The sequence below is a fragment of the Cherax quadricarinatus genome, chromosome 17 (assembly GCF_038502225.1).
Source record: "Cherax quadricarinatus isolate ZL_2023a chromosome 17, ASM3850222v1, whole genome shotgun sequence".
NCBI lineage: Eukaryota > Metazoa > Arthropoda > Malacostraca > Decapoda > Parastacidae > Cherax > Cherax quadricarinatus.
In genome coordinates, this window is record NC_091308.1 from 47,842,637 (window position 1) to 47,858,368 (window position 15,732).

The 15,732-nt window shown below is 40.7% G+C and overlaps 1 protein-coding gene across 6 annotated transcripts in view; it reads right to left on the reverse strand.

Moving 5' to 3' along the window:
- Positions 1-15,732, reverse strand: part of PEK (pancreatic eIF-2alpha kinase) — a 118,740-nt gene that overhangs the window by 74,741 nt on the left and 28,267 nt on the right. For 4 of the 6 annotated variants that reach the window (XR_008406647.2, XM_053773431.2, XM_053773434.2 and 1 more), the window contains exons 7-8: positions 7,134-7,287; positions 6,787-6,960 (exon numbers count right to left, since the gene is read on the reverse strand). Coding sequence is in view for 5 of the 6 variants with exons in the window: in XM_053773431.2 (XP_053629406.2) it covers positions 6,787-6,960; positions 7,134-7,287 (328 nt within the window). In the remaining variant the exon portion in view is untranslated. The remainder of the gene's footprint in view (positions 1-6,786; positions 6,961-7,133; positions 7,288-15,732) is intronic. The other 2 variants (XM_053773433.2, XM_053773435.2) reach the window with 1 other exon arrangement.

A 15,732-nucleotide genomic window follows, 5' to 3' on the forward strand; every position in this document is an offset into this window, starting at 1 on the left:
AAACTGGTCATATCCCACTGAGGTGGGGTGGCCCATAAGGAAAAACAGAATTTTCTCCTTTTAAATTTAGTTATTTATGCAGGGGAAGGGGTTATTAGCCACTTGCTCCCAGCATTTTAGTAATCTCTTACGATGTACATGGCTTACGGAGGAAGAATTCCATTTCACTTCCCCGTGGAGATAAGCAGAAATAAACAAGAACTAGCAAGAAGATAGAAGAAAACCCAGAGGGGTATGTATATATATGCTTGTACATGCAAAAACTGATAATGTGTGAGTGTGGTGGAAGTGGTGAATGATGATGAAAGCATTTTTTTGGGGGGGATTTTCTTTCTTTTTTGGGTCACCCTGCCTCGGTGGGAGACGGCCGACTTGTTGAAAAAAAAAAAAAACATGCATGTGTGGCATTTATAAGTGTAAGTAGAAGTAGCAAGATGTACCTGAAATCTTGCATGTTTATGTGACAGAAAAAAGACACAAACAATCCTTATTAGAAAACGTTTTGGTCCTGAGATCAGTCCTTGATCAGAAGTGATCAAGGTCTCAGAACCAAAACGTTTTCTAATAAACAAACAATCCTACCATCATGTAAAACAATTACAGGCTTTCGTTTCACCAACCTACTACTTCTAACCCTTATAATTATGTTTAGCAAATGATTTTAGTGTTCAATTGGTGCACTAGTAGTGTCTGCAAGCTAGCTAGAATCTGCAGGAGACAATACTTCAACATGGATGTGCTAGTCACCTTAGTCATGTGCAAGCACTAAATCTGTCAGGGTCATATAGCACTATGGAAAAGGGAGGTAATAAGATTTCATCCAAGGACAGAGTGGCTTCCTAGGATCAAGAGCTCTTGAGCACCAAGCCACCACACTTGAAGAGCCATGCTAGTCAAAATAACATTAAGTACCTCTACAAGTTTCCAATAAGCACAACTATAAGTTTAGCAATATTTATACATTTGTACTATATACTTACAAATGAATTAGCAACTGCTAGGCTCTCGCATCTAACAAAGTAGTTTTTCTCTCTCTAAGTTTGACCAGCTGTATAACAGACAGACATTACCTCTGTAACCTAATCCCAGAGTGTCATCCAGCAACAAGAATGCTGTGGGCATGCACTGGCCAGCTAAATGGCATCAAAAATATCATAAATTATAGTACTGTACATTCAGAATATTAATAAGAGATTAAATGTCATTTACCAAATAATTAAATAATCAAATATTAAACACTTAAAAAAGCACACAATATCTAGTTTAAAAATATCACAATTGTGATAAATATTTGTTAAACTAATTATGATAAAAATATTTACTCAATTTATCATGTAATATAATCTTACAAGCTTAAAAGGACAAAATAAACACAACACACTCATATATAGGAGGGCCGTCTTTACAGTGCTTTGCTTTACGGCGTTTCACTAACGCAGCAGTTTTTCCATTATACCCAGTCTTCATTTATTCAGACTTCCTACAATATAGTCACCACTTACTATAAGCTAAGGATGAAAATATTTTAAGTAATGTATGTACTGCCAAGTGAGTGTAAAACAAAAGCCTGTAATTGTTTTACATGATGGTAGGATTGCTGGTGTCTTTTGTCTGTCTCATAAATATGCAAGATTACAGGTATGTCTTGCTACTTCTACTTACACTTAGGTCACACTACACATACATGTACACGTTTATTTATACACACTCATCTGAGTTTTCTTTGATTTTATCTTAATAGTTCTTGGTCTTACTACTTTTCCTTTTATATCCATGGGAAAGTGGAATAAGAATCTTTCCTCCGTAAGCCATGCGTGTTGTAAAAGTCAACTAAAATGCCGGGAACAATGGGCTAGTAACCCTTTTTCCTGTAAAGATTATTAAAAAGAATAAGAAGAAGAAAATTGTCAAAGTGGGAAGTCTGAATGTGCGTGGATGTTGTGCAAATGAAAAGAAACTGGATGACCTGACTTTAAGTGAAACAAAGCTGAAGGGGGTGGGAGAGTTTCAATGGAGAGGAATAAATGGGATTAGGTCAGGGGTTTCAAATAGAGTTAGAGCTAAAGAAGGAGTAGCAATAATGTTGAAGGATAAGCTATGGCAGGAGGGACTATATATGATTAACCCTTTCAGGGACTATAAATGTATTAATTCAAGGATTATGTGGAGTAAAATAAAGATTGGATGTGAAAAGTGGGTTATAGTAAGTGTGTTTGCACCTGGAGAAGAGAGAAGTGTAGAGGAGAAAGAGAGATTTTGGGAAATGTTGAGTGAATGTGTGGGGAGTTTTGAATGAACTGTGAGAGTAATGGTGGTTGGGGATTTCAATGCTAAAGTGGGTAAAAATGTTATAGAGGGAGTAGTAGGTAAATTTGGGGTGCTAGGGGTAAATGTAAATGGGGAGCCTTTAATTGAGCTATGTGTAGAAAGAGATTTGTTAATAAGTAATACATATTTTATGAAAAAGAGGATAAATAAATATACAAGGTATGATGTAGCACGTAATGAAAGTAGTTTGTTAGATTATGTATTGTTGGATAAAAGGTTGATGGGTAGGCTCCAGGATGTACATGTTTATAGAGGGGCAACTGATATATCGGATCATTATTTAGTTGTAGCTACAGTTAGAGTAAGAGGTAGATGGGAAAAGAGGAAGGTGGCAACAACAAGTAACAGGGAGGTGAAAGTGTATAAACTAAGGGAGGATGAAGTTTGGGTGAGATATAAGCGACTATTGGCAGAAAGGTGGGCTAGTGCAAAGATGAGTAGTGGGGGGGGTTGAAGAGGGTTGGAATAGTTTTAAAAATGCAGTATTAGAATGTGGGGCAGAAGTTTGTGGTTATAGGAGGGTGGGGGCAGGAGGAAAGAGGAGCGATTGGTGGAATGATGAAGTAAAGGGTGTGATAAAAGAGAAAAAGGTAGCTTATGAGAGGTTTTTACAATGAAGAAGTGTTATAAGAAGAGCAGAGTATATGGAAAGTAAAAGAAAGGTGAAGAGAGTGGTGAGAGAGTGCAAAAGGAGAGCAGATGATAGAGTGGGAGAGGCACTGTCAAAAAATTTTAATGAAAATAAGAAAAAATTTTGGAGTTAGTTAAATAAGTTAAGAAAGCCTAGGGAAAGTATGGATTTGTCAGTTAAAAACAGAGTAGGGGAGTTAGTAGATGGGGAGATGGAGGTATTAGGTAGATGGCGAGAATATTTTGAGGAACTTTTAAATGTTAAGGAAGAAAGGGAGGCGGTAATTTTATGCACGGGTCAGGGAGGTATACCATCTTTTAGGAGTGAAGAAGAGCAGAATGTAAGTGTGGGGGAAGTACGTGAGGCATTACTTAGAATGAAAAGGGGTAAAGCAGCTGGAACTGATGGGATCATGACAGAAATGTTAAAAGCAAGGGGGGATATAGTGTTGGAGTGGTTGGTACTTTTGTTTAATAAATGTATGAAAGAGGGGAAGGTACCTAGGGATTGGCGGAGAGCATGTATAGTCCCTTTATATAAAGGGAAAGGGGACAAAAGAGACAGTAAACTTATTCTTCTATAATTTTTACAGAGTATACAAGGAAAAGTGTACGGTAGGGTTATAACTGAAAGAATTAGAGGCAAGACAGAATGTAGGATTGCGGATGAGCAAGGAGGTTTCAGAGTGGGTAGGGGATGTGTAGATCAAGTGTTTACATTGAAGCATATATGTGAACAGTATTTAGATAAAGGTAGGGAAGTTTTTATTGCATTTATGGATTTAGAAAAGGCATATGATAGAGTGGATAGAGGTGCAATGTGAGAGATGTTGCAAGTATATGGACTAGGTGGTAAGTTACTAAATGCTGTAAAGAGTTTTTATGAGGATAGTGAGGCTCAGGTTAGGGTGTGTAGAAGAGAGGGAGAATACTTCCCGGTAAAAGCAGGTCTTAGACAGGGATGTGTAATGTCACCATGGTTGTTGAATATATTTATAGATGGGGTTGTAAAAGACGTAAATGCTAGGGTGTTCGGGAGAGGGGTGGGATTAAATTTTGGGGAATCAAATTCAAAATGGGAATTGACACAGTTACTTTTTGCTGATGATACTGTGCTTATGGAGATTCTAAAGAAAAATTGCAAAGGTTAGTGGACGAGTTTGGGAATGTGTGTAAAGGTAAAAAGCTGAAAGTGAACATAGAAAAGAGTAAGGTGATGAGGGTGTCAAATGATTTAGATAAACAAAAATTGGATATCAAATTGGGGAGCAGGAGTATGGAAGAAGTGAATGTTTTCAGATACAGTGGACCCCCGCATAGCGACTTTAATCCGTGCAAGAGGGCTCATTGTTATGCGAAATGATCGGTATGCGAATGAATTTTCCCCATAAGAAATAATGGAAATCAAATTAATCCGTGCAAGACACCCAAAAGTATGAAAAAAAAAATTTACCACATGAAATATACATTTTCCTACACACAAAGAGAAGGATACATGCACAATAGTAGAGTAGTACATGCACAATATATATTGTGCATGTACTACTGTACTAAATGAAGAATAAATGACACTTACCTTTATTTAAGATGCAGCAATTACTGATGAGACACTGTGTCCTGGGAGTGCCTTTTCCTCCTGAGTACTGTAGGTCCTGTTTGGCATTTTCTTCCAGAACAGGCCTTATCACACTGTGTATGCCACTACGATTCTTAAATCTCTCAAACCAACCTTTGCTGGCTTTAAATTCACCAATATGAGCACTAGTTCCAGGCATTTTTCCCTGTTCACCTGGGTGTTAGTTGACTGGTGTGGGTTGCATCCTGGGAGACAAGATTAAGGACCCCAATGGAAATAAGTTACAGTCTTTGATGACACTGACTTTTTTGGGTTATCCTGGGTGGCAAATCCTCTGGGGTTAATTGTTTCTTGGTATTCTCAATAAGCCACACGAACAACGGTGCTACAGCAGCAGCAGACGATGCTACAGCAGCAGCAGATGATGCTACAGCAGCAGCAGATGATGCTACAGCAGCAGCAGATGATGCTACAGCAGCAGCTGACAGTGCTACAGCAGCAGCAGACGATGCTACAGCAGCAGCAGACGGTACTACAGCAGCAGCTGATGGTGGTACAGCAGCAGCAGCAGCTGACAGTGCTACAGCAGCAGCAGCAGCAGCTGACAGTGCTACAGCAGCAGCAGACGATGCTACAGCAGCAGCAGACGGCACTACAGCAGCAGCTGACGGTGGTGCAGCAGCAGCAGCAGCAGCTGACGGTGGTACAGCAGCAGCAGCAGCTGTACCACCAATAGTAGCGATGGTTGATTGGGGTTTATTATACTACCTGGCCAGCTCGGAGACACGCACTCCACTTTCATACTTATCAATGATCTTTTTCTTCATCTCTATAGTAATTTTCACCCTTATTGCTGTAGGGTTGGCACTAGAAGCTTTCTTGGGGCCCATGGTCACTTACTTTGCAGATAAAATCACCAAAAACACTGTAATAATACGAAATGTTCTGATTGTATGCTTGGATGTTACCGCGGAGGCTGGCTGGTAAACAATGCCACCGGCGGCACATGTGAGGCTGGCTAAGGGTGTACATTGGACGCGTCTCGGACGAAGAGCGGTGAGCGGGTTTTTGAGCGGTATGCGAGGCAAGATTTTTGCGATAAAAGCGAGCAGTATGCGGATTGAACGTTATGTGATGCGTACGGTATGCGGGGGTCCACTGTAGCTGACGTGTCGACGGATGGATTTATGAAGGATGAGGTTAATCATAGAACTGATGAGGGAAAAAAGGTGAGTGGTGCATTGAGGTATATGTGGAGTCAAAAAACGTTATCTATGGAGGCAAAGAAGGGAATGTCTGAAAGTATAGTAGTACCAACACTCTTATATGGGTGTGAAGCTTGGGTGTTAAATGCAGCAGCAAGGAGACAGTTGGAGGCAGTGGAGATGTCCTGTCTAAGGGCAATGTGTGGTGTAAATATTATGCAGAAAATTCGGAGTGTGGAAATTAGGAAAAGGTGTGGAGTTAATAAAAGTATTAGTCAGAGGGCAGAAGAGGGGTTGTTGAGGTGGTTTGGTCATTTAGAGAGAATGGATCAAAGTAGAATGACATGGAAAGCATATAAATCTATAGAGGAAGGAAGGTGGTGTAGGGGTCGTCCTCGAAAGAGTTGGAGAAAGGGGGTAAAGGAGGTTTTGTGGGCGAGGGACTTGGACTTCCAGCAAGCGTGCGTGAGCGTGTTAGATAGGAGTGAATGGAGACGAATGGTACTTGGGACCTGACGATCTGTTGGAGTGTGAGCAGGGTAATATTTAGTGAAGGGATTCAGGGAATCTGGTTATTTTCATATTGTTGGACTTGAGTCCTGGAAATGGGAAGTACAATGCCTGCACTTTAAAGGAGGGGTTTGGGATATTGGCAGTTTGGAGGGATATGTTGTGTATCTTTATATGTGTATGCTTCTAAACTGTTGTATTCTGAGCACCTCTGCAAAAACAGTGATAATGTGTGAGTGAGGTGAAAGTGTTGAGTGATGATGAAAGTATTTTCTTTTTGGGGATTTTCTTTCTGTTTTGGGTCACCCTGCCTCGGTGGGAGACGGTCGACTTGTTGAAAAAAAAAAAATGTACTGTACATGCATTTTAAAGCTTAGCTCTACTGCTCACTTAATATATAATAGTGTAAAAATGTTGTCAGGATTTTATATGCATTTGAAAGTGAAAAAAGGCCATGTTTCACTTTACAGCATAGTTATCACCACAGTGAGATTACTTAAGGAAATTTTTAACAGGAATTTACTTTGACATGCTTACCAAATGGATAGTCTAGTTGATGAGTAACAGCAACAGCAGTAGATTTATCTTTGACATTGTAGTCCAGAAGTAGTGGGTATCTATTACCAGTGTAATGAACAATTGGTGTACGAGAAGGAGCACTGGCCAAGTATGGACGCCACTTCACGCGGGGAAATTTGACCTCGGAAAAGTCTGCACCAAGTGGAATATTATTGATTGAAAGATATTAGTAGTCTAAATTAACAATTTAGTAACTAATGACATAAATCAATTATTTAGCTTTGTATATTCACTTTACTATATACAATACCATTTACTATAATGTCTGCAACAAAAAATGTCTGTGCTGCAAGTTTGATAGATACCTTGGGTTGAAGAGTCAGCAGCTGTGAAGACCCTGGCTGCAGAGTTGACCCTGTACTGCATCCCTCCACTCTGCTGTATATACAGTTGCTTCTGGTGCACACCAACATACAGGGCTGGCTGCTCCTGCTCTTCATTCTCACTCTGAAAGCAATACTGTAAACCAAACACTAGTTTTTCCTATCTTGTACATTCTTAATTCCTGATCACCTGTAGTACAGAAATGTAACTCAGTGGTTTCCTCTACAGTTTAATAACATATCTTTTACACATTTTTTTTATATCAGTCATCTCTCACAAAGGTAAGGGAAACACATTCACCATCACTTATTCAATAGCTGTCTTGAAACAAATCTGTACATGACAATTCATTTGACCCTCTGAACAGCAACATCTACCTCCCACCTCCAGCACTCTAAGTTTAACTAACCAGTTTTAACTGAATCCCTTCATGTTACCTTGCTCAAACTCCATTCTGATCTAACATGCTCACATTCTGATCCAACATGCTCACATTCTGATCCAACATGCTCACACACACCTCCCAGATACCCAAGCCTCTACCTCCTACAAGCTAATTAATTCCTTCATCTAGTTGTAGCTACACTGAGAGTAAAAGGTAGATGGGATACAAGGAGAATAGAAGCATCAGGGAAGAGAGAGGTGAAGGTTTATAAACTAAAAGAGGAGGCAGTTAGGGTAAGATATAAACAGCTATTGGAGGATAGATGGGCTAATGAGAGCATAGGCAATGGGGTCGAAGAGGTATGGGGTAGGTTTAAAAATGTAGTGTTAGAGTGTTCAGCAGAAGTTTGTGGTTACAGGAAAGTGGGTGCAGGAGGGAAGAGGAGCGATTGGTGGAATGATGATGTAAAGAGAGTAGTAAGGGAGAAAAAGTTAGCATATGAGAAGTTTTTACAAAGTAGAAGTGATGCAAGGAGGGAAGAGTATATGGAGAAAAAGAGAGAAGTTAAGAGAGTGGTGAAGCAATGTAAAAAGAGAGCAAATGAGAGAGTGGGTGAGATGTTATCAACAAATTTTGTTGAAAATAAGAAAAAGTTTTGGAGTGAGATTAACAAGTTAAGAAAGCCTAGAGAACAAATGGATTTGTCAGTTAAAAATAGGAGAGGAGAGTTATTAAATGGAGAGGTAGAGGTATTGGGAAGATGGAAGGAATATTTTGAGGAATTGTTAAATGTTGATGAAGATAGGGAAGCTGTGATTTCGTGTATAGGGCAAGGAGGAATAACATCTTGTAGGAGTGAGGAAGAGCCAGTTGTGAGTGTGGGGGAAGTTCGTGAGGCAGTAGGTAAAATGAAAGGGGGTAAGGCAGCCGGGATTGATGGGATAAAGATAGAAATGTTAAAAGCAGGTGGGGATATAGTTTTGGAGTGGTTGGTGCAATTATTTAATAAATGTATGGAAGAGGGTAAGGTACCTAGGGATTGGCAGAGAGCATGCATAGTTCCTTTGTATAAAGGCAAAGGGGATAAAAGAGAGTGCAAAAATTATAGGGGGATAAGTCTGTTGAGTGTACCTGGTAAAGTGTATGGTAGAGTTATAATTGAAAGAATTAAGAGTAAGACGGAGAATAGGATAGCAGATGAACAAGGAGGCTTTAGGAAAGGTAGGGGGTGTGTGGACCAGGTGTTTACAGTGAAACATATAAGTGAACAGTATTTAGATAAGGCTAAAGAGGTCTTTGTGGCATTTATGGATTTGGAAAAGGCGTATGACAGGGTGGATAGGGGGGCAATGTGGCAGATGTTGCAAGTGTATGGTGTAGGAGGTAGGTTACTGAAAGCAGTGAAGAGTTTTTACGAGGATAGTGAGGCTCAAGTTAGAGTATGTAGGAAAGAGGGAAATTTTTTCCCAGTAAAAGTAGGCCTTAGACAAGGATGTGTGATGTCACCGTGGTTGTTTAATATATTTATAGATGGGGTTGTAAGAGAAGTAAATGCGAGGGTCTTGGCAAGAGGCGTGGAGTTAAAAGATAAAGAATCACACACAAAGTGGGAGTTGTCACAGCTGCTCTTTGCCGATGACACTGTGCTCTTGGGAGATTCTGAAGAGAAGTTGCAGAGATTGGTGGATGAATTTGGTAGGGTGTGCAAAAGAAGAAAATTAAAGGTGAATACAGGAAAGAGTAAGGTTATGAGGATAACAAAAAGATTAGGTGATGAAAGATTGAATATCAGATTGGAGGGAGAGAGTATGGAGGAGGTGAACGTATTCAGATATTTGGGAGTGGACGTGTCAGCGGATGGGTCTATGAAAGATGAGGTGAATCATAGAATTGATGAGGGAAAAAGAGTGAGTGGTGCACTTAGGAGTCTGTGGAGACAAAGAACTTTGTCCTTGGAGGCAAAGAGGGGAATGTATGAGAGTATAGTTTTACCAACGCTCTTATATGGGTGTGAAGCGTGGGTGATGAATGTTGCAGCGAGGAGAAGGCTGGAGGCAGTGGAGATGTCATGTCTGAGGGCAATGTGTGGTGTGAATATAATGCAGAGAATTCGTAGTTTGGAAGTTAGGAGGAGGTGCGGGATTACCAAAACTGTTGTCCAGAGGGCTGAGGAAGGGTTGTTGAGGTGGTTCGGACATGTAGAGAGAATGGAGCGAAACAGAATGACTTCAAGAGTGTATCAGTCTGTAGTGGAAGGAAGGCGGGGTAGGGGTCGGCCTAGGAAGGGTTGGAGGGAGGGGGTAAAGGAGGTTTTGTGTGCGAGGGGCTTGGACTTCCAGCAGGCATGCGTGAGCGTGTTTGATAGGAGTGAATGGAGACAAATGGTTTTTAATACTTGACGTGCTGTTGGAGTGTGAGCAAAGTAACATTTATGAAGGGATTCAGGGAAACCGGCAGGCCGGACTTGAGTCCTGGAGATGGGAAGTACAGTGCCTGCACTCTGAAGGAGGGGTGTTAATGTTGCAGTTTAAAAACTGTAGTGTAAAGCACCCTTCTGGCAAGACAGTGATGGAGTGAATGATGGTGAAAGTTTTTCTTTTTCGGGCCACCCTGCCTTGGTGGGAATCGGCCGGTGTGATAATAAAAAAAAAAAAAAAAAAATTACAATTCTCCTTGGGATGACCCCTATCCCCTCCATCATTCCATCCTAGATTAATATACCCTCTTCATTATCCTATCCCAATACATTTTTTGTAAAAGTCCAAACTGCCTCAATCCCTCCTCAGTACTCCGAATCATATCTCTGGTGATTAGGGAGCAAGAGGTTGGTAAACCCTTCTACTTTATCAATAACTAAAAGAAGACAAAGAAGGATAATCATGAACACAGTTATAAAAAGACAAGAAAGAATACCTGCAATAGGTACAACAAAAAAAACTAAAGTAATTTTTTTTTTTTTTCAACAAGTCGGCCGTCTCCCACCGAGGCAGGGTGACCCAAAAAAGAAAGAAAATCCCCAAAAAGAAAATACTTTCATCATTCAACACTTTCACTACACTCACACATTATCACTGTTTTTGCAGAGGTGCTCAGCATACAACAGTTTAGAAGCATATACGTATAAAGATACACAACATATCCCTCCAAACTGCCAATATCCCAAACCCCTCCTTTAAAGTGCAGGCATTGTACTTCCCATTTCCAGGACTCAAGTCCGACTATATGAAAATAACCAGTTTCCCTGAATCCCTTCACTAAATATTACCCTGCTCACACTCCAACAGATTGTCAGGTCCCAAGTACCATTCGTCTCCATTCACTCCTATCTAACATGCTCACGCACGCTTGCTGGAAGTCCAAGCCCCTTGCCCACAAAAGCTCCTTTACCACCTCTCTCCAACCCTTTCAAGGACGACCCCTACCCCGCCTTCCTTCCACAATAGATTTATATGCTTTCCATGTCATTCTACTTTAATCCATTCTCTCTAAATGACCAAACCACCTCAACAACCCCTGTTCTGCCCTCTGACTAATACTTTTATTAACTCCACACCTTTTCCTAATTTCCACACTCCGAATTTTCTGCATAGTATTTACACCACACATTGCCCTTAGACAGGACATCTCCACTGCCTCCAACCGTCTCCTCACTGCTGCATTTACCACCCAAGCTTCACATCCATATAAGAGTGTTGGTACTACTATACTTTCATACATTCCCTTCTTTGCCTCCATAGATAACGTTTTTTGACTCCACATATACCTCAACGCACCACTCACCTTTTTTCCCTCATCAATTCTATGATTAACCTCATCCTTCATAAATCCATCCGCAGACATGTCAACTCCCAAGTATCTGAAAATATTCACTTCTTCCATACTCCTCCTCCCCAATTTGATATCCAATTTTTCTTTATCTAAATCATTTGATACCCTCATCACCTTACTCTTTTCTATGTTCACTTTCAACTTTCTACCTTTACACACATTCCCAAACTCATCCACTAACCATTGCAATTTTTCTTTAGAATCTCCCATAAGCACAGTATCATCAGCAAAAAGTAACTGTGTCAATTCCCATTTTGAATTTGATTCCACATAATTTAATCCCACCCCTCTCCCGAACACCCTAGCATTTACTTCTTTTACAACCCCATCTATAAATATATTAAACAACCATGGTGACATTACACATCCCTGTCTAAGACCTGCTTTTACCGGGAAGTAGTCTCCCTCTCTTCTACACACCCTAACCTGAGCCTCACTATCCTCATAAAAACTCTTTACAGCATTTAGTAACTTACCACCTATTCCATATACTTGCAACATCTGTCACATTGCACCTCTATCCACTCTATCATATGCCTTTTCTAAATCCATAAATGCAATAAAAACTTCCCTACCTTTATCTAAATACTGTTCAAATATATGCTTCAATGTAAACACTTGATCTACACATCCTCCACCCACTCTGAAACCTCCTTGCTCATCCGCCATCCTACATTCTGTCTTACCTCTAATTCTTTCGGTTATAACCCTACCGTACACTTTTCCTGGTATACTCATTAAACTTTTTCCTCTATAATTTTTACAATCTCTTTTGTCCCCTTTCCCTTTATATAAAGGGACTATACATGCTCTCCGCCAATCCCTAGGCACCTTCCCCTCTTTCATACATTTATTAAACAAAAGTACCAACCACTCCAACACTATATCCCCCCTGCTTTTAACATTTCTGTCATGATCCCATCAGTTCCAGCTGCTTTACCCCCTTTCATTCTACGTAATGCCTCGCGTACCTCCCCCACGCTTACATTCTTCTCTTCTTCACTCCTAAAAGATGGTATACCTCCCTGGCCAGTGCATGAAATTACCGCCTCCCTTTTTTCCTCAACATTTAAAAGTTCCTCAAAATATTCTCGCCATCTACCTAATACCTCCCTCTCCCCATCTACTAACTCCCCTACTCTGTTTTTAACTGACAAATCCATACTTTCCCTAGGCTTTCTTAACTTGTTTAACTCACTCCAAAATTTGTTCTTATTTTCATTAAAATTTCTTGACAGTGCCTCTCCCACTCTATCATCTGCTCTCCTTTTGCACTCTCTCACCACTCTCTTCACCTTTCTTTTACTCTCCATATACTCTGCTCTTCTTATAACACTTCTGCTTTGTAAAAACCTCTCAAAAGCTACCTTTTCTCTTTTATCACACCCTTTACTTCATCATTCCACCAATCACTTCTCTTTCCTCCTGCCCCCACCCTCCTATAACCACAAACTTCTGCCCCACAGTCTAATACTGCATTTTTAAAACTATTCCAACCCTCTTCAACCCCCCCACTACTCATCTTTGCACTAGCCCACCTTTCTGCCAATAGTCGCTTATATCTCACCCGAACTTCCTCCTCCCTTAGTTTATACACTTTCACCTCCCTGTTACTTGTTGCCACCTTCCTCTTTTCCCATCTACCTCTTACTCTAACTGTAGCTACAACTAAATAATGATCCGATATATCAGTTGCCCCTCTATAAACATGTACATCCTGGAGCCTACCCATCAACCTTTTATCCAACAATACATAATCTAACAAACTACTTTCATTACGTGCTACATCATACCTTGTATATTTATTTATCCTCTTTTTCATAAAATATGTATTACTTATTACCAAATTTCTTTCTACACATAGCTCAATTAAAGGCTCCCCATTTACATTTACCCCTGGCACCCCAAATTTACCTACTACTCCCTCCATAACATTTTTACCCACTTGAGCACTGAAATCCCCAACCACCATTACTCTCACACTTGATTCAAAACTCCCCACGCATTCACTCAATATTTCCCAAAATCTCTCTCTCTCTCCTCTACACTTCTCTCTTCTCCAGGTGCATACACGCTTACTGTAACCCACTTTTCACATCCAATCTTTATTTTACTCCACATAATCCTTGAATTTATGCATTTATAGTCCCTCTTTTCCTGCCATACCTTATCCTTCAACATTATTGCTACTCCTTCTTTAGCTCTAACTCTATTTGAAACCCCTGACCTAATCCCATTTATTCCTATCCATTGAAACTCTCCCATCCCCTTCAGCTTTGTTTCACTTAAAGCTAGGACATCCAGCTTCTTCTCATTCATAACATCCACAATCATCTCTTTTGTATCATTTGCACAACATCCATGCACATTCAGACTTCCCACTTTGACAATTTTCTTCTTCTTATTCTTTTTAGTAATCTTTACAGGAAAAGGGGTTACTAGCCCATTGTTCCCGGCATTTTGGTTGACTTTTACAACACGCATGGCTTACGGAGGAAAGATTCTTATTCCACTTCCCCATGGATATAAAAGGAAAAGTAATAAGACCAAGAACTATTAAGATAAAATCAAAGAAAACTCAGATGAGTGTGTATAAATAAACGTGTACATGTATGTGTAGTGTGACCTAAGTGAAAGTAGAAGTAAATAACAAAAAGGCACAATACCGTGATTGGAACGATACACAAATAACCCGCACATAAAAGAGAGAAGCTTACGATGACGTTTCGGTCCGACTTGGACCATTGACAAAGTCACAGTAACAGAGGTGGAGCAGGACGGCTATATATAGGCAGGAAGAGGTGGAGGTAGTAGTAGTAGTAGTACAAGAATTGTATATAATACCGACAGGATGAAATTAAGACACATGCACAACACCCGGGCATCCCCATCGTAGACGTTTCGCCATCCAGCTAGCCACTGGATGGCAAAACGTCCACAACAAAGACAACCAGATGCCGCACATGTCTTAATTTCATCAGTAGTTGTAGTAGAAGAAGAGGTAGTAGTGGTAGGGGTAGAAGTGGGAAATAAGGAAGACGAGCCAGTCAAATACAAAGGAAGGGGAGCACTGCAAGAGAGCTAGATACCCACAGAGGGAGAGCAAGTGCACAGAGGTGCATGAAAGGGGAAGTGGTGAAATAAAATAAATGAAGAAGGAACAGAAACATGAGACAGGAGAGAGAAAGACAACCCAGAGGAGAAAAGGAGAGAGGAAAGGGGAAGAGGAAGAAGAAAAAGAAGAAGAAAAAGAAAAAATGAGGATTCAGGTTAAGTCACGGGTGTTCTGAAGTTTGGAGCATTTTACAATGTAGTGGGAGAGGAAGGCATCTACAGAGACGAAGCCAGGGCTAAGGTTCATACAAGGAAAGTTGTGTATTAGAGAGGATTCAACTAGACGGCGACTGTTCGAGTTGGAAGTAGGGAAGACAGTTTTAGCAGAAGACCAGTCAATAGGATGGCTATGATCTCTGACGTGACAGAAAAGAGCATTGTTAGTGTCGGCAAGCCTAACACTATTTTTGTGCTCCCTAAGTCTGTCAGAAAGAGATCGACCAGTTTCTCCGAAGTATTGAAGAGGACAGGAGGAGCAAGAAATAGAGTAGACACCAGGAACATCTGTAGAGGGAGGAGAGGTATGAACGAGATTAGTGTGAAGAGTGTTAGTCTGGCGGAAGGTAAGCTTGATGTCTAAGGGACGGAGAGAATTGTTGAGATTAGAAAGACCGGAAATGTAGGGAAGGCAGAGGATAGAAGAGTTCCCATGAGTAGAGAGTTTGGGAGAGAAGAAATTGCATTTAGCATGTGAGAGGGCAGAGTCTATGAAATGGGAAGGGTAGCCAAGACGGGAGAACGAATTATGAAGAGTGGAAATTTCTGCTGGAAGGAACTGAGGATCACAGATGCGGAGGGCACGGAGAAAGAGGGAGATAAGAACACTTTTCTTGACAGGGGAAGCATGATAGGAAAAGTAGTGAATGTACATGCCACTGTGCATAGGTTTACGGTAAACGGAAAAGGAAAAACCTGTATCTGAGCGGTGGACATGGACATCAAGGAAAGGAAGCAAGGAATTAGATTCCCATTCAGCTTTAAACTTAATGGAAGGGGCAAGATTATTAAGAGCTTCAAGAAAAGGTTGGAAGAGACTGGAGTCATGAGGCCACAGAGCAAAGATGTCATCCACATAGCGGAGCCAGAGTGAAGGTTGCACATCGAGGGTAGGAAGAAGAACAGTCTCGAAGTATTCCATGTAAAGATTAGCAAGGACAGGAGAGAGAGGAGAGCCCATAGCGACACCGAAGGTTTGAGAATAATATTTCCCTTGGAAGGAAAAGGAGTTAGAGTCCACACAGAGGCAGATCAGA